Source organism: Bidens hawaiensis, unplaced genomic scaffold (genome assembly GCF_021521415.1).
Source record: "Bidens hawaiensis isolate Kalapana, Puna unplaced genomic scaffold, B.hawaiensis_p1.1 tig00065338_1, whole genome shotgun sequence".
Taxonomy (NCBI): domain Eukaryota; kingdom Viridiplantae; phylum Streptophyta; class Magnoliopsida; order Asterales; family Asteraceae; genus Bidens; species Bidens hawaiensis.
In genome coordinates this window covers 37,896-57,808 of record NW_027501658.1, presented here as the reverse complement: position 1 = coordinate 57,808, position 19,913 = coordinate 37,896, and the positions used below count along the sequence as shown (strand labels likewise).

Below are 19,913 nucleotides of genomic sequence, written 5' to 3'. Positions count from 1 at the left end.
ATGGCTACAATTTTACCGTTGCTCTGACGTTCACCTCTTTATATATATATATATATATATATATATATATATATATGGGAGGGTTCAAATGAAAACCACTTCCTAACCTGAAAACTTTAAAAACCACTCTTAACCAATCATATTATTTTGTTTATTGGTTTTTCTTTTTATTTATAAAGGGCATATTTGGAATTTTTGTTCCTATCTTTTTGAAATAAGTCATCTCTCCACATAGAAAAATCACATAAAATCCCAAAAAAGTCGTTCCAAAAGAAAGTAAAACCGCTAGTACCACATAATCTCAAATGGTGATTTGGTTTTACGAATAAAAATATAGTGATATTCAAATGTCATTGTTCAAGAAATAGGTCTCACCATTCAGCCTCTTGAACACATCATCACCGGAAAACATCGAAAAGAATGAGCACGGCCGCCTAAGATTGCTGACTCTGCGGCAAAACCCTAGACACAACCACCGCAAACTACTCATTTCTGTCACTACTGAGTCGATCCATCTCTTACGGCCGTTAACCATATTCGATCTGCTCCTAGAGGAACAACTCTAGAAACTATCCTTCGTCGGAAAAAGGACCGGAGTTTGAGACTGTTCAACACCGTCGCAAGATTTTTTTAACAATGTGCATCCTTTTCATCTCATTTATTTCTAATGCATGCAATTGGTATTTAGTTTGTAACGATTTCTTCTTTTAAATAGTGTTTGGTGACGGTCTTATTTAGATTATTTTAAATCATTATTCAATCTAATGTTCAACTGGCTAGTTTCATGTTGGTGATGTTACGTTAAATTTTGCGCTTATTCTTTCGTAGTTTATTTGTTTATTACACACATATATGTAACCCGAAACATATATGTAACATCCATAAGCTATGTGCATGTAGCTTGACAAGATACATATACGTAACGTGATACATATACGAACTTCTACAAGCTACATATATATAGCATGTCGAGTTTTATATATGTAATATAATGTACGTAAATATACATAAGTTTATTCCACTATTTACATATATGTAATATGTAACTTAATTTGTATGTGTTTTTTTAGTGAAAAGATCTAGGTATTCTTTATTAATTTCCATCCATATATACTAGTTTGGTTTTTTGACAAGAAATTAGGAGAGAGGAGCGAGAGAATATGGAAGAGTAAATATAGGAATTTAATGGTTTCTAAATTAGTGTTTTTTTTCCTGTCGGATTTACCCTTGCCTTATTAAAATAATCACATTATATGTGAATATATTTACTTAAATGCCATTGACTATATTAGCCATTGATCTATTAGATCAATACCCTAGATTAATTTAAATGGTTTTCTAGAAAACTATGGCTTTTATTTGAACCTTCCCCTATATATATATATATATATGATAATTTCATAGTTGATAAATGGTAATTCACATAGCTTTACATGTGTCTTAAGATGGTTGTTGGATCATGGGAGAATATTAGAATCAAGTATAAAAGATGTTTTCATTACAAATATGATTAAGACTATGAATTAGTTAACATTACATTATTAACTAAATAATTAAAGGGATATCGGCCACATGCATCAACCAATTACCTGCTTTGCTCATGTCACTGTTAATGTACCTCCTTTAACATCCAATCACATTTCTCCTATAAAACATCATCACATTTTCAATTCATTTTCATCAATATATACCTCCATCTCTTTCTCTCCCTTAAAATATTCATATTACAACCTTCAAAATGTTGCCAAGAAGTAGAACCATGCCATCAAGAATCCGTCATGGAGTTGTAAGTTCAATTTATTCACACACATATATGCACATATATACAAGTACGTTCTTTTTTATGCACAATTTAACATTTATTTACGTACCTTGGTAGGTTGAAGAAAGGCAAGATATTATGCACTATTCACAAGTCGATGCTCAAACTAATGCGGATAACCCAACACGGGCCATCAACATCGAGGCCACCTATTCAAAGAGCTTCGATGATGATGGTCGCTTAAAGCGTACCGGTAATTATCTAGTATGCTTTTTTACAATAACCCCTTATCATGTTCAATCATTTTTGAGGGCTTATTATGATCTTTTGTGAATTTAAGGTACATTTTGGACAGCATCATCACATATAATCACTGCGGTGATCGGGTCAGGAGTCCTATCATTGGCATGGGCTGTTGGGCAGCTCGGCTGGGTTGCTGGACCGACTATAATGATTCTATTTGCTTTGGTCATTCTCTACACCTCTAATTTGCTATCAGAATGTTATAGATGCGGTGACCCTGTCACCGGGCCAAGGAGTTATACTTACATGGAAGCAGTCAAGGCTCATCTAGGTATAAATCATGACACCTTAGGCGAATCACACATCAATCACTCTGTTATGTCTATAAGAGATATTGGGCATAAGGAATGCCCAATCTCGGTCTTGCCAACGTGTACTTAACTAATCTATCATAGTTATGTTTCTTGTTAATTTTCTTTCTTTAGGTGGGCGTAAGGTGAAAATATGTGGCATGATACAATACATAAACTTATTTGGAGTTGCAATTGGCTACACAATAGCAGCCTCAGTTAGCATGATGTAAGCCATTATTTACTTATCTTTATGACCTTCATTATTCTTTTAAAATGTGTTGATAGTGTAACAAACCTAACTTGACATGATCATATAACTAATTATCATCACTGTTATTATTTTAAGGGCTATAAAAAGATCAAATTGTTTTCACAAAAGCCATGGGAAGGACCCATGTCACATGTCAAGTAACGGCTACATGATAACATTCGGGATCATTGAGATTCTTTTTTCCCAAATCCCGGATTTTGACCAAGTGTGGTGGCTCTCCATCGTTGCGGCTATCATGTCGTTCACTTACTCGTTTATCGGTCTTGCTCTTGGGATCACAGAAACCGCAGGTGTGTATAGATAGATATAGAACTACACATACATGTCTTTTACTTTAACATCAGACACATTGGAACCAGACATTTTTCTTTATTACAAAATACTTATCCACTTTTATTGTGACTTTATCTTGTCCCCTCCAATACACACATACCATACAAAGTATCTTTTTAATAGATAAAAAGTTAGGTTATAACCATGATATTCTTCATGATCAATGATTGATTTCCAAAACAAAAATGCAAATAAATGCACATATACGTAAGAGACGCGCAAATAAATCAAAGATACACTATATTGTTCAGTGGATTTTCATTTATGTCTGAATATTTAATAAACGAATGACCATCAGCGACAAATTTTGTTTGCTTATTTAAACGAATGAGCATGAACACATTTTTTGTTCACTTGTTATGTTTGTAAACTTTCGTTTATATTTGTCCGTTCATTTATATACTTGACCAATTTATTTTTTCATTTAAACTCATTAGTTCACCAACTTTTAGTTTTTAGGCCTATTTAAACCCATTGTTCCTATTCTATTTCTTTATAAATTTATCACCTTATCATTCGTAATAAAACTCTGAGTCGTCGTTGATTTCATAATAACACTCAGAAGAATAAACTTAAGTTGCGCATTTTGTCCGAAATGACACGAATATCATCTTTATTTGTGTCCGTTCACTTATGTTCTTTTGTTCTCGTTACGTTTATGAAGGTTCGTAATATTAACAACGAGCATGAATTGACATGCTCATATTCGTATAAAATGAACACAAACAAGAAAATTATGTTTGTTTGTTTGTTTGTTTGTTTATTCGTGTCTGGTCGTTTGTTCACTTAAAATTAAATGAGCAAACACGAAACGCCTATGTTCATTTGGTTTGTTTACAAGCCTATTAGATACAATATTTATATGTTGGACCCGACAAGGACACAAACACGATAACATACATATACCATGATTGCTATGCATAAATATGTGTAATTTACTGCTATAATCGCGATATACACAATATAATTTGATACAAATTTTGTAGAAAATAAGGTCATCAAAGGGAGCTTAACAGGGATAAAGATAGGAACAATAACAAATATGAATTGACATGCTCATATTCGTATAAAATGAACACAAACAAGAAAATTATGTTTGTTTGTTTGTTTGTTTGTTTATTCGTGTCTGGTCGTTTGTTCACTTAAAATTAAATGAGCAAACACGAAACGCCTATGTTCATTTGGTTTGTTTACAAGCCTATTAGATACAATATTTATATGTTGGACCCGACAAGGACACAAACACGATAACATACATATACCATGATTGCTATGCATAAATATGTGTAATTTACTGCTATAATCGCGATATACACAATATAATTTGATACAAATTTTGTAGAAAATAAGGTCATCAAAGGGAGCTTAACAGGGATAAAGATAGGAACAATAACTCATGCTGGTACAGTTACTTCCACCCAAAAGTTATGGAGGAGCTTTCAGGCATTAGGAGCGATTGCTTTTGCATATTCATATTCCATCATACTTATTGAAATTCAGGTACTCAACCTATTTAATTAAACTCACAAAATATCATATTTTAACAAAGGTTTATAGTTCTAATATTTTTTTAAATATGTTAGGATACGATGAAAAGGCCACCAGCAGAATACAAGACAATGAAAAAAGCGACTTACTTGAGCATATTTGTGACGACGGCATTTTATTTGCTTTGTAGGTGTATGGGTTATGCTGCTTTTGGAGATGAGGCTCCAGGGAATCTACTTACTGGGTTCGGGTTTTATGACCCGTATTGGCTACTTGATATAGCCAATATGTATGGGTTATTGTTGTGCATTTTGTTGGCGCTTATCAGGTACCATAACACATGTTATATATTTATGTCATGAAGCATGATGAATGGTCATTTATTTATTGTTCCAATTCCAAGCCATTTTTTTAACGGCTAAAATCCCGTGATGATTTGCATCCGTTGTCCGGGTTACAACTGATCAGGACTCCCACTAAGAGTCAAAAGTCTTTATAAAGTGAGCTAGCGCCTCGTTACCCGACTTCCAAGTCATTGCGTCCCTTTTATTACCTATCTTTTTTCATGCCTGTCTAATGAAGTCTCATTTTCCTCCTTTTTACTAAAATGATTGTTTTCTTGTAATTAAATTTAACTATAAACAAACAGTTGTTAATTTTGTCACTGATTTGCGACCGAAATCATAATGGTCACAATGATAAAGACCTCACTCGTTTCGGATGTAAAGAAATGACAAAATTTATGATTGTTTTATTTGGTTGTAAAATAGTCATAAAAGGTAACTTAAATTTGAAAATTAATACTCGGTGGCCAAATTTAGTCAATTTGTGAATAACATATTGATATTGAACATTTAAACTTTGTTAACTTCTACATTTTACTTTTTGTTTGACTGTGGTTCGTACAATTTTCCTTTCTAAAAATGCCATTTTCTAAATCTTTATGTAGCAGTTTGCACCTAATTACAACTGAAAACAGTCGTAGATCGGTTGCAAACCAAGCTGTTGCTCACTAGTTTGAGACCGAAGAATTGATCCCTAAAATCAGTCACAAGGTTTTTGTGACCATTATTTTATGTCATAAGTACTCAGTTTTATAGTAGTAAAATAACTTTTTAAAATAATGTTGTTACCAATTACTGACTCGTGAAACATATAGGTCTATTGCCAATCACTATTCGCATTCGTCGAGAAATGGAGTGCACAAAAATGGTCCAGGAGTGATTTCATGACAGCCGAATACGACCTCCCAATCCCATTTTGCGGGGTATTCCAGGTTAACTTCTTTCGTGTAGTGTGGAGGACCGTATTTGTGATCATTACCACAATAATATCCATGCTATTACCTTTCTTCAACGACGTGGTTGGGTTGCTAGGCGCCTTAGGGTTCTGGCCACTCACTGTATACTTCCCTATTGAAATGTATATGTCACAAAAGAAGATTAAGAAATGGGGGAGCCAATTGATAGGGTTTCAGATACTCAGTTTCGGGTGCCTTTTGGTCTCGGTGGCTGCAGCGGTTGGATCGATTGCGGGTGTGGTTCTTGATCTAAAAACTTACAAGCCGTTCAAAACCAGTTATTGATCAGTATATATTGAGCATCTTTGTTAAGCTATGGGTGTTTAGTATGATGCAGTTATATGTGTTTGTTAAAAGGTGACTTACACTTGCATGCATGTAGAACTTTAGTTCCTATTGTCAAAGTTCTGAAATAATTTTGTATTCTATTATATTGGAACATGTTTAAAAGTATAGATTACAAACAATGTATTTAGTAATATTCCACTCATAAAGTAGTTTTAGGATCTATTATATTGTAACATGTTATAGAAGTATAAGATGAGAGCACACCTTAATTATGATCACTGTTTTAGAGGTTGGTCCCAATAAGATTCCTAATTATAAAAGTTAAAAATTAAATCTCTTAATCAATTAACATCTTCAGTTATCATAGATTCGAATTGTGGACTATTACGGTTGACCTATAAGATGATTGGGATGATGTCAGCAACAATCCATATGGGTAAAAAAACAAATGACAAAAACAGTCATACGACCAAAAACCCTTTGCAAGCTATTGTGATGGTTGGTATTTTCCATCTTTAATTCAGATGAACAATTACACCATATGAATCCCCTAATCGGATTGGAATTTTAATGAGGACTCATTTACGTATCCTTGCTATATATTTTTAACGGGAGTTGGGGAAAATAATTAACCCACTCATAGAGTGCCAACCCTGTATCTATCAACTAGATGTGACACAACTTCACCCGACAATATGAGTTGAGTTGCATCAAACAAATAAATAGGTGGGTATAACCTAATTAATTAGCAATAATGGAATCAACTGCTTGCCCATTAACACCCAATAACGACATCAGTACGATGCTAACAAGGCGGGTATACGATTAAGTCATTAAGACATCTACTCTACTATACTATTAAAATAATAATTATTTCCAGAAATAACATGCATTCATATAATTTCTTACTAATAAAATAATTTAAAATTACAATCAATATATTTATTCTACTATACTATTAATACATGTGTTCCTAAATGAGTTTGAGTTTTTCTTTTCAAAATTTCATGTAGTTATTTTTTATTTTGTTTTTATCCCGGTTTATGGTTTTTGTTCGGTTTTAGTTTTTATAAATTTGTTTCATTTCAGTTTGATTTTTTTAGTTTCGTTTTAGATGAGTTTAACTTTATTCAATTTTTTGTTTTAGTTTTTACAATTTTTGATTTTGGTTCGGTTTCAGATTTATCGGTTTTAGTTTTTCAATTACATTTCAGTTTTAGTTTTATTGATATTTGGTTTTATTTAGGTTTTCGATTTTGGTTGTGTTTTAGTTTTTTTTCAATTTAGTTCGTTTCAATTTGTATTTAGTTTGTTTGGTTTTGGTGTCATTACAAAATGAAAGAATATAAATGGTTCACAAATTAAGTGAAAGGTTCACATTAGTTTCAATTTTTAAGTGGGTAACCTGTATATTTTTTTTTTATCTTCACAACCAGCAATAATGAATTCACATTTTGTAGAAAAGATTTCAAAAGCTAATAACGTTGTATGTGTTACCTTTTATTTTTCTTCTTATTCTTCAAATGTGTTATTTCAATTTTCATTTATGAAAATGGATCATTTTAGAAATGTTTCGATTTGCTTTGACTCGGGTCAAAACAGATTATTTTAAAAGGGCATCGGTTAGTTTTGGTAAACGAGTCAATATAAAAAGGTATCGATTTTGTTCAGGTTTCAGTGGGTCTTTTTAAAATCGTATCGATTTGGTTCGGGTCATACCGGGTCAATTTTAGAAGATACCGATTTGGATCTAGTTAAAATAGGTCATTCTCAAAATGTATCTATTGGATTCTGGTCAAAACATGTCATTTTAAAAAGGTTTCGATTTGGTTCTGGTTCTTAAATGTGCTTTAAACGTGCTTCATTTTATTAGGGTGCAAGACTTTTCACATGAAATTTAAAAACAGTTTTCGTGGTCAGTTAGTCACTATATTTGCTAAATTGGTGTGTGAATGTTTATCTTATCAACTGTGTTCCGGGTCCAGGAAGAAAAGAAGCCTGAATCATTCTTAGATGCTTATCGAGAATCTTTCCTAGATGTTTATTTTTTTATTTGCTTGCTTTCCAGACTAATGTTAATTAGGGCTGTCACTTTTACCCGAAACCTAACCTGAAAACACCCATACCCGAATCCGAACTAACCCAACCCGACAAACCCGAACCGAAGTAATTCGGGTTGGTTCTTGGGTCCGAATTCTGGGTTTCGGGTCAACCCAAAAAATCCGAATAAACTTTTAGTTTTAAAACCAAATAATAATATGCCTATATCGAATGCTATCGTTTCACTTATTATGGATATATTGTTTATTAATGTTTTCAATTTATAACTAAAAGTAACAACTATAACTGAACACCCTAATCATGACATATCGAAGACAAGTATATTGGTATTGTTTATTATGGCTCGACTTTGTAAAATTTTACTTTTTTTTATATTGTTTGTCGTGTTATTTTTGTTTTCTTATGAGTTATTTACGTTACGAGTGAAAAAGAACATGTTAGCTTTTGTTTTAGTGTTGCAGTTTTTTTAATTTTTGTTTGTTTTATAGAGTACTCGAAACCCGATTAACCTAACTCAAAAAACCCGAACCTGAACTACCCAAACCCGAAAAAACCGCGAGAGATTTGGGTTGGGTTTCAAGTCTAGAAATTAAATTTTGAAACCCGAATAACCTAACCCAAAAAACTAATCCGAAGAACACCCCTATTGTTAGTGAAATTTTTTTTATATTAATAATTACTTTTAAAGTTTATTAAGTTTATGTTTTAAAGTTGTAAAATTTCTTTGTGCAAAGTTATTTTTTGTAAGTTTATGTATTTCAATACTTTGTTTGCGTATAAATATAAATTGCAAGTAAAAATCATGTTGCTATCTAAAAAGATATACTAAAAAATTACTTGCCCTTTAGTTTAAATTATATATGTGTTTAATTAACGATTTCTATGCTTCCGCCCGTGTCGTACTTAGGTCAGTAACTTAGTAGTTATATTACAGTACTACAATTATCTTACAAAACCACAATCACAACACATAAGTTCGTTCTTTAATCAAGACATAAATAGATTCACAACACAAGAACCACAACTAAAAAAATATTCACAGAACCATTAAACACAGTTCTATGATTTGGATTTAGACGACTTCGACTGTGAGGCTGCAGCTTTCACAAGAGTTGTAGGCTTAACAACACTCTTCGGGTTCAACGCCTTCCGTATCTTGAACACTGCCCAAGCTGCCCCTACCGCATGACCGGCTGCACTCATCCCTTCGTGTGTCACTTTTGCTGCATCTTCACCATGCCTGTCACAAACAATCAGCAACAATTAGCAAACATGGTTTGGTATGTACAGATTAACCAATTTTGAAGTAAGTGGAAAATTCAGTTCTTATAAAGCTTGCTAATTTAAGTGGTCCAAACAGGCCAACACCCAAACAAACTATGGATTATTTTGTTACTTTTTTCCTTGTCCTCTCCATAAAAAACACTTCCAAATAAAATAAAGTTACTAATAAAATGAGAAAGTCATATGATACCTGTGTGAAACAAAGTCTGTTGTGACAGTTGAGGTTGTTGACATCACGTTTCTTCCCGCCACTTCAATGGCGTCACACACTTTGTCTATGTACAACAATAAAATACAAAATCAGAAAAATAACAAAAACATATAATCCAAAAATATAAACATTTAAAAAGTATACATACTGAAACCATCCAATGATGCAAGAACTATTTCACCCGGAAGAAGATTAAAAAACTTCTTCCCCGGTTTCGAGTTGACAATAGAACCGGTCACGACACCGGACACCTTCACCACACCAGATAATACCCCTGTTGCCACACCCTCTGACATCTTTGTTAATCTCTTAACCCTGAAACAAAAGTTAATTTATTCAATAATATTAGTATTTCTTATCATTTCTGCATATTTAACTTGTTAATAATATTATACTTTTAAGATTGATTTGAAGCGCTGATGCAAGCGAATCCGTTGATTGGTCCATGTGGCGGCCTCAGGACGTGCCACGTCAACAATTTTTTTTAAAATATGTTTTACCCTTGTGATCGTTTACAAATTTATTTTTTTATTTAATGCCGGCACCGTAACAGACTTGACGTTTTTCTTAAAAAAATTATTATTTTTTGTATAATAAGCTATATAAGAACCAATACTATTTTGGGTGCTTACTATATATTATTTTTTTTGTTTAGTGCCGGGTACCGTGACGTAGTTAACAAAACCAACCAACCAACTTCATCATAAGCTATTCAATGCGGATACTAATTTTGAGTGTTCGCTAATTTATTATTTTAGTTTAGCGCAAGTACCGTAGTGAACTTAACCGAAACTTGTTTTTTGTACTTTAACAATAATGAACTTAACCGATAATAACCGAATTCGCATAAATCTGTACCTCTTCATTCTCTTCAAAGCTTGAGGACTAACATCAGATTTCACACCAGATTTAGTCCTCTTCTTCAACATCTCGTTCCCCCATTTCAACCGATCAACTGTCACATCACCACACCATAATATCCCCTTAATCAACTGCCCTGATCCCGCTGCAATCATCTTCGCAACCGACCCACTGTAATCTTCCACATTTGGCGCCAATGTCGTCCAATACGCCGCCGCTTTCGCCTCTACTGTGCCACCACCATTCTCCACCGCCACACTCCGCTCCACTGCCTTCACCGAAAACGCACTGTACTCATCCAAAACCCTATCAAACTCATCCAAATCGCTCGCCGTAACTGTCAATATAAATAATAATAATAATAATATTATTATTAATACTGATTAATAATATATGCTTAACTTATTAATATAAATAACAAAACAGCATAAAGACAACGAACCTTTGGTAACCGTCAATCCGTAGTTTAACAAATTATCCGATTCACAATCCGACGTGGCATCAGACGGGACGCGGAGCGTGAAAAAGTAATGCGATCCGTCTAATTTAACGGCGGCTTCGTCTTTGGCTAACGGCCATTGGATGACGTCACCGATGCGGGCAAGAACCGCGACGACGGCGTCGTTTTGACGGAGACGGACGATTTGTAACTCGCCGGACGCGAGTTCGATGCTTCGGTGTTTGTCGATTAAGTGGATGATTGAGTTAGGGAGTCTTATTACTATTTCTTCGGATGATTGGATGGGTTGGTGATGAAAGAGATCGTCGTTGAAGTCATTGAGATCGTTGAGATCAGGATATAGAGATGGTGCTGATGGTGTTGGGTGATTGAATGATGATGATGATGATGATGATGATGATGATGATGATGATGATGATGATGAATCTGGGTTTGTTTGGATGACTTGTGGGGAGAGATTTGTTCTTTGTGATTCCATTTTTTATTTGATTTGATTTGATGTTGGTTTATTGGTGGGTTTGGGGGTTTTTGTAAGGGTTTCAACTTCTTGATGAAGAAAGTGATATCGCGTGGACAACCGATTAATAATTTTATTATTTTATTATATTAAGTGATATTATTTTAAACTATTAAACAACTGCTTTGAAACCCACGTATTACACGGGGAATTAATAAAAATTATAATATTTAAACATTAAACAAAATATAATTAATAACACGTAATACAATTATCATATATTATTAATACAATTACAAATTACATTAAAATTACATGAATTACAAAACAAACATTACGCAACTATTTTACAAATAAAAAATTTTTTCCTTGAACACTACATTTGTGATTGTATTGGTCAGATTACCTTGTTTATCAAGAATCAGAATCTTTAGCCCACACATGCTTGTAACTCTTGACAAGGTGACATATAGCTGTCCATGTGAGAACACGGATTCTTTCAAGTACAAACCAACCCTAGATAATGATTGACCTTGGCTTTTGTTTATGGTCATCGCAAAACATACTGTAAGGGGAAACAATCGTCTTTGAAACTTATATGCTATTTTGTTGTCTGTTGGAGTCAGTGGTGATCTGTGGATCAAAACTCTATGACCAATGTTAGTTCCAGAGATAATTTTTGCTTCAACTACACAAGTACCCAAAGATATAATTCGTAGTCGAGTACCGTTACATAAGTCTTCTTTCTGGTTAAGATTTCTAAGGAGCATAACAGGAACACCTGTTTGAACCCAATATTACAAAAACCAGTTTGTAGTTATAAACCACCGGGTAATGACCGGTTTAGAGTTTTTTTTTTTTTAGCTAAAACCGGTTTGAACCCGATATTTTAAAACTGGTTGGACAAAAACAGGTTTCATCCGGTTTAAAATCCGTTTGTAGCTCAAAACTAATTTATAACTCATATATCATATTCATTTATAGCTCATTAACCATTCCATGTAATGTCCCATTAAAAAGTCAATTTATTGTAAAGAAAAATATTATTGTAATTATAATAATGATATTAACAATTGCTTATTTTACAATAAGAAAGATATTTTGGAGCCGGTTAGTCAAAATCCGGTTTAAAACCCGTCCGTCTATATACGTCAGCTTCAAAACTAATGTATAGCTCACATATCATATCCATTTATAACTCATTAACCATTCCATGTAATGCCTGGTTGAAATTTGAAAATCAATTTATTGTAAAGGAAAATAGGAAATATCAATTGGAAATCAGTATATGGTAATTAGTTCCAACCGTAATGGCAGTATCAATACATAGATACCAACACTGATCGGATAATATCAATTGACGTAAGTGTTGGTTGACGTATGTGAAGACCCAAATCTATTGATAGCATATAGTAAGTAAAAGATTCTTCGTAATGCTTTGGTTGACAGTTTCTTAAGGTTATAAAAAAAAAGATAATGATATATACAATCTGTCAAAACTTCTTTATAAAATATAGGCCTTTAAAGTGTAAAGTACCAGACGTTCAATGAACTGCTCGGGTTTAAACCGAAAACCGGTTTGCGCACCTCTAGTAACAAATGTGTCAACTACTATTTTAATAAGGAAGCGGTAAATAGCAAATGTTTAATAATTTATTGTTGTTATACAATAAAGGAAAATAACCTAAATGAAAAGTGACATACCTTTACACTAAATGTGTCAACGGACACACCAACAGTAATGGAGTCGGATTCTTGATATTATTGAATGAATTAAACAAATAATTTTAAATAAGACTAAACAAATCAAAATATCAATTAATTTAAAATTAGAAATAATTCTTTATTAAAAAGTGTTGATTGGCTATGGAAAATTTAAAATATCAATTAAAAAAGTGCTGGTTCACCATTCTTTTAGGCAATTAGCAAACCAAGGATATGATAACTATAAGCTATTGAAAAAAATAAAAAATCATTCGTTTGAAAATTAAAGTTGAAATCCAAGCATTAGTGAAAAATAATTGAATAGAAAAAATTCCAAAAAGTTAAATCCATATAGAAAAAATTCAAAGCAGAACAAATCTAGATTTTAATTAAAACAGATAAACTTTATTTTAAAAGTTCAACATTTTTAGTCGTCAGTATTGCTTTGACTTTTGAACAGTTATTAAGTCAAATTCGATACTTACAAGTTACAACCTTAAAAGTTAATACAATATAATTGCTAATATATTAAATGCATAATTAAATTAAATTGATTTATCTAGTAGATATAGGTTAGAAAAAGAGAGAGTCATGAGAGCATGACAAGTGATAAAACATGGTACTCTTTTATTAGAGTAGTAAGATACTCCCTTCGTCCCGGTCAAACTGTCTTAGTTTGAAAAATACAAAGTTTAAGGTGGATTGAATGATTACTTTTTTTGCTAACCAAATGACAATAATGCCCTTGGAAAATGGGTCCACCATATTGTTTATTAATGCTAGTTGCGTATGCTTGAGGGTAAACTTGAAAATTTGGCTAATAAATTTTGAAAGTAGACATTTGTAATGGGACAAATAAAAAGAGAAATATGGACACTTTTAATGGGACGGAGGGAGTACTATATTTAGAACCAATATATATATTTTTTTTCTTTCCATCAATAGAAAAGAAGTGATTTGGGCAGGAATTTGATAGTGAGAATTAACATCAGAATGCCATGTGTCCAGAATTATTTTCTTTTATTAGTATAGGTAGATGAACAAATCCTAATTAGAGCATTCTCATTCAACCTCTCATTTAATGTGAAGGGTGTTTTTATAATTTAAAGAGTGATTCAGGGTGTTGTGAGTGAAGAATTTTTATATTTTAGAAAAAGTAGTGATTTTTCTGTATATTTGAAAAGATACTTTTCACCTCATATAATTTTTTAATATATTTTGAAAGGTGTTGTGAGTGAAGGAAAGAGAAAATGTAATAATAAAATGTATAAAAAGTATTATTTAATTGAAATTAGGAGAGAAAATATTGTGAGTTTTAGTGTAATTTTTGGTTTAGGGATAAAGGATGGGATGAGAATGCTCTTATAAACCGTAGATTTGCCATAAGGTTAGGAGTCACAAGGTTTAACTTATGTTTTCAAAGTTTCATTTTCATGTGATATTTGTAGATGTATGCTTAACTCGTTTTGGGAATCCATTAATGTAAACAAAGTTGAAATTTATGTCTGTTGAACAAAACAAAACCTGAAAAATGAAAAAAGGAAAAGCATTAGGCTAAGATACTTTTTAGCTTTTGATGATATATGAATAGAGTAATATTATTACCCTACGGTTTTCAACTAAACTAAATATAATATAAAAATAGAATGGTAATAATTAATTTAGTTCAAAAACTATAGAGTAATAATAATAATTCTAAAATTAGTTGTAGTGATAAAAAGATGGAACGCCACTTTTTGTTACATTACTACCAAATTAATTTAAACCATTAGACCAAATCAAGAACAAAGTGCCAAAGGGAGATGAGCCTCTTTGGGGCTAGTCCATTAGAGCATATTTATTGGCAAACCCAATATAGGTTTGTCCCACTATTTAAATAAAAAAAAAATAAAAAAGCCAGAATATATGGCAAACTAGTTTGGTATAACAAACTAATTTGCAATTTTGATTTGCCATATGTCACAATCTTAATGGACATATTTTTAGTTTCTTTTCTTTTTTTTTCACACTAATTAATTTTTGCTCTAATACTATTTTTTTCTAATAACTTTTAATGATTAAGTTTTTATAAAAATTAAAAAACATTGTCTTGTTCAACTTTTTTTTATGAACACACCGGTATATGTTTTATAAAAAACAGAGTTTGTTTAAAAATATACTTTTTAATATAAAGGTTTATTGGATTTTAATAATCTCTATTGATTGGTATTGGCTTATAATAATCCATATTCATTTTATCACCACTGGCGGTCCCAAATTTAAAAAAGTTGGCCCTTAATGGTCCCTCGTTAAAAATGACTTAACGGCGTTATATTTTTTTCCGAATTTCAAACTAATGTGTTAGGGCTTTTGATCGGAAGGTGCATACGTATCGATTAATGTAAAACTTCGTTCGAAAGGGTGCTCCAAAACGACGAAACAATGCTTCAATTCGGGTGTTTGAACTTACAATTAACAAAAATCAAGTCATCTGGATCACCGTTTCGAGCTAAGTTTTACATCAATCGACTCGTATCATCCCTCCGTTCAAAAGCCGTAAAACATTAGTTTTGAATTTGGAAAAAGTATAACGTCATTAAGTCATTTTTAACAGGGGACCATTGGGAGCCAACTTTTTTAAATTTGGGACCATCAGTGGTGATAAAAAGAATAGGGATTATTATCGGCTAATACCAGTTAATAGGGATTATTAAAATCCAATAAACCTAATATAAAATAAATATTAATCATTACTGAACTTTTTTTATTTTTTTTAATAATTTCATATTAAATATATATTGCTTATTTTACATAAAAAAAATTACTTTTTATATTTCTGGTCACTTTTAATAAAAAAGAACAATAATTATTTAATAAAAAGTAGTGAATGTTAGGTTGCTAATGAATACGACTAGTTTGGTTTGGTTGGGTTAGGTAGATGAAAGAGAGAGAAATTAGTTTTATAATAAAGATTTGTTTGGGTAGGTTTGTGAATGAGGATAGTCTTAGCGACGCCTTTTGGGCAAAAGAGGTGAGTCCACGCGCTTTCCAATCAATCATATTCCCACTCATTATTTTTTAAATAAAAAATGTGTTTTTGGTTAAACTATTACGTGTTTTTGAGTGAAAGTTAATGAATGTCTCGTACCTACGTGACAGTGAAGTGAATGTACTTTTGATTAATTAACCACACTCCACTACACTTGGTCTAATGTTAGCATAATTGCTCTAACTATTTATATATTTCTCAGGTTAGTAATTGTTTGTATATGATTCAAACATATTGTATATAGATTTTAGATAAGAGTCGCAATTAATAACATAAATATCTATATATGACCTAGTTAAGTTGCCCTCTCACTAAACTTGCAATTTGAACAATTGGACATGGTTGGTTGTGTAATAAACAAATTAAGATGTTATTAACACTCAAGTTGTACGTTTGCAATTCTAGGTTGTACGCGTGCAAGTTGAGTTGTGAAAAATCATGAAAGATTCAACTTTGGATTATTTATTTTCTTAATTTTCGAATTTCGAAAATTGAAAAGGTGTACAGGACCGACCATTTTAAATGGATCCAAAAACCAATAATTTAAAATTTATATTTATAGAAGTATGTAAGCTTATAAAATCAAGGATCTTTCACTCGGTTTCCGTTCCAGCTTGTTTGACCGACTAGTCCGGTCCATAAACATTTTAATTTTCTGGCTTAAACCATTGGAACCTCGGAGCATGGCATGCACTACGAGATTTGGCACGCAAAACGTGGTTGTGTGTGCGAGAAAGTGTGTTTTGGTGTGAGATGGGAATGAGCCATCCTTATATAGGGTGATTTTGAAACCCCTCGTGTATCACGGTGGCCCTTTAAGGCGGCCATCGCGTAGCGCAATGACTCAGCACATTCAGATGATGTCATGTATTGACACGTGTCTCTGATTACTTAACGGGGTCATTGTGCATCGCGATGGCCCAAGAAGTTTGGTCGTCGCGTAGCGTGACACCGCCCAGTTATTGGGTTGTGTGAAGCTCCATCGCGTAACGCGATGGGTTTGCCTTTTGACCGTCGCATATCGCGATGGGTTTCAAAGCTTAAAATTTTCATTTTTTATCCTTCTACTTTCCAAAAATTCTAAGGCGGCTCTCGACGATGTAAGCATGCGAAGTGCAAAGTGCGCCATCAAAACGCCACATTGCGCCCGTGCGTGTCGGGTGTTTTGCACCCTCGCTAAGACCACTGAGTGTCTAAGCATATAAGAATATTACTATGTGAGCTCATCTCTCACAAGTTTTGTAATTTATCAATGTGGGAGGAAATTTCTCTTTTCTATTTAAACCCATGTGAAATGACTCCATTTTCTTTCCTCTTCTAAAGTGGGATGAACCTGTTTTTCTCATTTCTTCAATATGGGATGCTTCCATTTTCATATTATATATTTTCCATCACATACTTTAGAGCATTCCCAACCTATTTCCTACCATGTACATCATACAACTATACCAAAAATTGCTGTTTTTTCTCTATACTGTTTAATTAAATAATATCTTTTATACATGTATCATTATTTTTTCACATTCCTCCTCTCACAACCACTTTTAGAAAATATTAAAAAATTATATGGTATGAACCCCAAATTTAACTTTCTCGTATAATATTTTCTCTCTCTTTACTCACTTCCACTCTTAACCATGCCATAAAATTTATATATCTCACTCATATATTTTTAGGGAACGGACTGAGAATGCTCTTAGAGAATATTTTTTGTCATTTATCTTTATTAAATTGTCAAATTTTGGACCGAAATTTTGGGATTGTTACAGGTATTCGTTGAAGGGTTGTATGCATTCATCTTGTTTGTGATTAAAAAAAAATGAGATGGGGTTAAGAGGACGAGAAGGTTTTGGTGTTGTGTTTAAAAAAAATGAGATGGGGATTGAGTTTATATAAATAAAATGTTATTCTTTTTTTAATATAGCCATTGTATTCAACGGATAGTTTTTTGAAATGTGCAGTGGCGGACCCAGGATTTTTGGACAATTGGGTCATATTTTTTCGGTGCTTAAAATTTTCAGGCCGATCGTTGTTCGGGTTGGGCCGAAGCGAAGAACATAATAAAAAACAATCTGATAATAAAACACACAAAATGCGATGTTATTCGAAACGAGAAAAAAAACATTACAAACTTTTAAAGTTGCTCCATACGATTTTTCATGTTTTGAAAATGAATGCAGATAGCTCTCTTTTCATTTAACAAATGCAGGCATCATTCATATAATTCCGTCAATTTGGTTAACATGATAAGATCGATAAAATTGGTTTTCGTTCGGAGAGATCCCATGGAAGGTTTCCAAACAATTTTCTTAGAAGTATTACTTGAAGAAGATGATGGCTTAAAACTTCCTTTACAATAATCTTTGAATAATTAGCCACAAAATTCAAGTTTTTAACAAAACTATGTCACCATCTAACAACAATTTGGTAATACAAGACTGAAGACTATGTGTATTAAGTTTTGGAAAATAACAACGATGAAACTAGAACAAGATTATGTGTACCGGACGAAAGTCAACAGCACAACAAGATAACTAGACTTAACTAATATTGAATATAATTAAAAAAACAACAAAATTTGAAGCCCAACAAGGCTTGAACCCGGGCCATTTCAAAGGAAAAGAGGGGGGTTTCCACTAGACCAACTCAACACTTTTAGTATGGGTTCTGAGTTCTAATTTTTATGGGATTCTTCAAAAATTTTATATACCGCTTCTAGTAAATTTTTAAAAAACATTGGTGTCCCGGGACCCCGATATATACTATGTGGGCCCGCCCCTGGAAATGTGTGACATGAATAAAGCTTTGTAGGCCACGTTCAACACCAAAAACGCCAGGGGGTGGTGTTTCCCATGAAAAAGCCGCCATAATGTTGGCGACTATGCTCGTTCTAAGTGGGAGAACTTGTAAAGATTCATCCACCTAGATAAAAAGCATCAGAGAGAATTCAAATGCATAGGGTCTGTTTGGTATAGGGATGGCAATGGGTCGAGTTTGGGTTGGGTTTAGGTATTCCCAAACTCATACCCGGTTATAAAAGTCTATCACAAACCCGTCCCAAACTCGTCATGTTTTAATTTGGTAAGTACCCGTCGAGTTTCGGGTTTTCCCATCGGGTTTCGGGTTTCCCATCGGGTTTTGATAAAATACCCGTTGGGTATACCCGGCTCAAAACCCGTCAGGTTTCTACCGGGTTTTGACAAAATATAACTAATCGATTATAAAGATGGTTACCATAAAGGTAAAAATATCTCAAATAATTGACATAAACAAGTTTCTACAAATAATATATTTGGAATATAGTATATATATAATATAATAAGCTATATTGGGTACATCGGGTATATAATCGGGTAAATGGGTCTATGTTATCGGGTAATTGGGTCGCCTAATCGAGTATATTAGAAATCCTAAACCCGTCCCAAACCCGCGAAAAATTTCAAAACTAATCCCAAACCCTAATGGGTCGGGTATTACCCGTCCCATTTATGTCGGGTTTCGGGTTTTCCCATCGGGCTCGGGTTTCATTGCCATCCCTAGTTTGGTATGGCATAATGGAATAGACAATGGAATGTGAAATGGGCAAGTAAATGGAATTGACAAGGTAATGTAATAGATCATTGCCATTCCATTAAGATGTTTGGTTACCATGTGAGAATGAAATGAATTATTATTTTTTGTTGTTTGATAAGTTAGAAAAGGCCGGAATAAAATAAAAATGATAGTGAGTGGCGGTTGATAGTGGTGGTGGGCAGCGAGCTGTAATAGTGGTGATGGTGGGTGGTGGCGGTGGTGTGCGGCGTTGGGTG

At 33.0% G+C, this 19,913-nt stretch overlaps 2 protein-coding genes and 1 pseudogene across 2 annotated transcripts; 2 read left to right on the top strand and 1 right to left on the bottom strand.

Moving 5' to 3' along the window:
- Nucleotides 1-1,687: 1,687 nt before the first annotated feature.
- Nucleotides 1,688-4,681, top strand: LOC143604484 (amino acid permease 2-like). Its single transcript, XM_077080948.1, has 7 exons — nt 1,688-1,786; nt 1,880-2,015; nt 2,103-2,336; nt 2,491-2,584; nt 2,705-2,919; nt 4,305-4,462; nt 4,571-4,681. The coding sequence occupies exons 1-7, from the start codon at nt 1,739-1,741 to the stop codon at nt 4,583-4,585; spliced, it is 900 nt and encodes a 299-aa protein (XP_076937063.1). The 5' UTR covers nt 1,688-1,738; the 3' UTR covers nt 4,586-4,681.
- LOC143604485 (amino acid permease 3 pseudogene) lies at nt 4,645-6,035 on the top strand (annotated as a pseudogene).
- A 3,123-nt stretch (nt 6,036-9,158) lies between these two features.
- Nucleotides 9,159-11,416, bottom strand: LOC143604486 (protein EARLY-RESPONSIVE TO DEHYDRATION 7, chloroplastic-like). The gene is made up of 5 exons (XM_077080949.1): nt 10,898-11,416; nt 10,453-10,792; nt 9,743-9,909; nt 9,574-9,658; nt 9,159-9,339 (listed from the first exon to the last, which is right to left on the bottom strand). The coding sequence occupies exons 1-5, from the start codon at nt 11,391-11,393 to the stop codon at nt 9,159-9,161; spliced, it is 1,269 nt and encodes a 422-aa protein (XP_076937064.1). The 5' UTR covers nt 11,394-11,416.
- Between the last annotated feature and the right edge of the window lie 8,497 nt (nt 11,417-19,913).

What these genes read in the sequence shown, in the direction of transcription:
- LOC143604484 (XM_077080948.1), top strand. Translation starts at nt 1,739, where the DNA reads ATGTTGCCAAGAAGTAGAACCATGCCATCAAGAATCCGTCATGGAGTT. An exon ending in CAAGAATCCGTCATGGAGTT is followed by an intron (nt 1,787 to 1,879) that starts GTAAGTTCAATT and finishes GTACCTTGGTAG; the next exon opens with GTTGAAGAAAGGCAAGATAT. An exon ending in AGCAGTCAAGGCTCATCTAG is followed by an intron (nt 2,337 to 2,490) that starts GTATAAATCATG and finishes TTCTTTCTTTAG; the next exon opens with GTGGGCGTAAGGTGAAAATA.
- LOC143604486 (XM_077080949.1), bottom strand. Translation starts at nt 11,393, where the DNA reads ATGGAATCACAAAGAACAAATCTCTCCCCACAAGTCATCCAAACAAAC. An exon ending in CGGATTGACGGTTACCAAAG is followed by an intron (nt 10,793 to 10,897) that starts GTTCGTTGTCTT and finishes TTATATTGACAG; the next exon opens with TTACGGCGAGCGATTTGGAT. An exon ending in TGCATCATTGGATGGTTTCA is followed by an intron (nt 9,659 to 9,742) that starts GTATGTATACTT and finishes TGTTGTACATAG; the next exon opens with ACAAAGTGTGTGACGCCATT.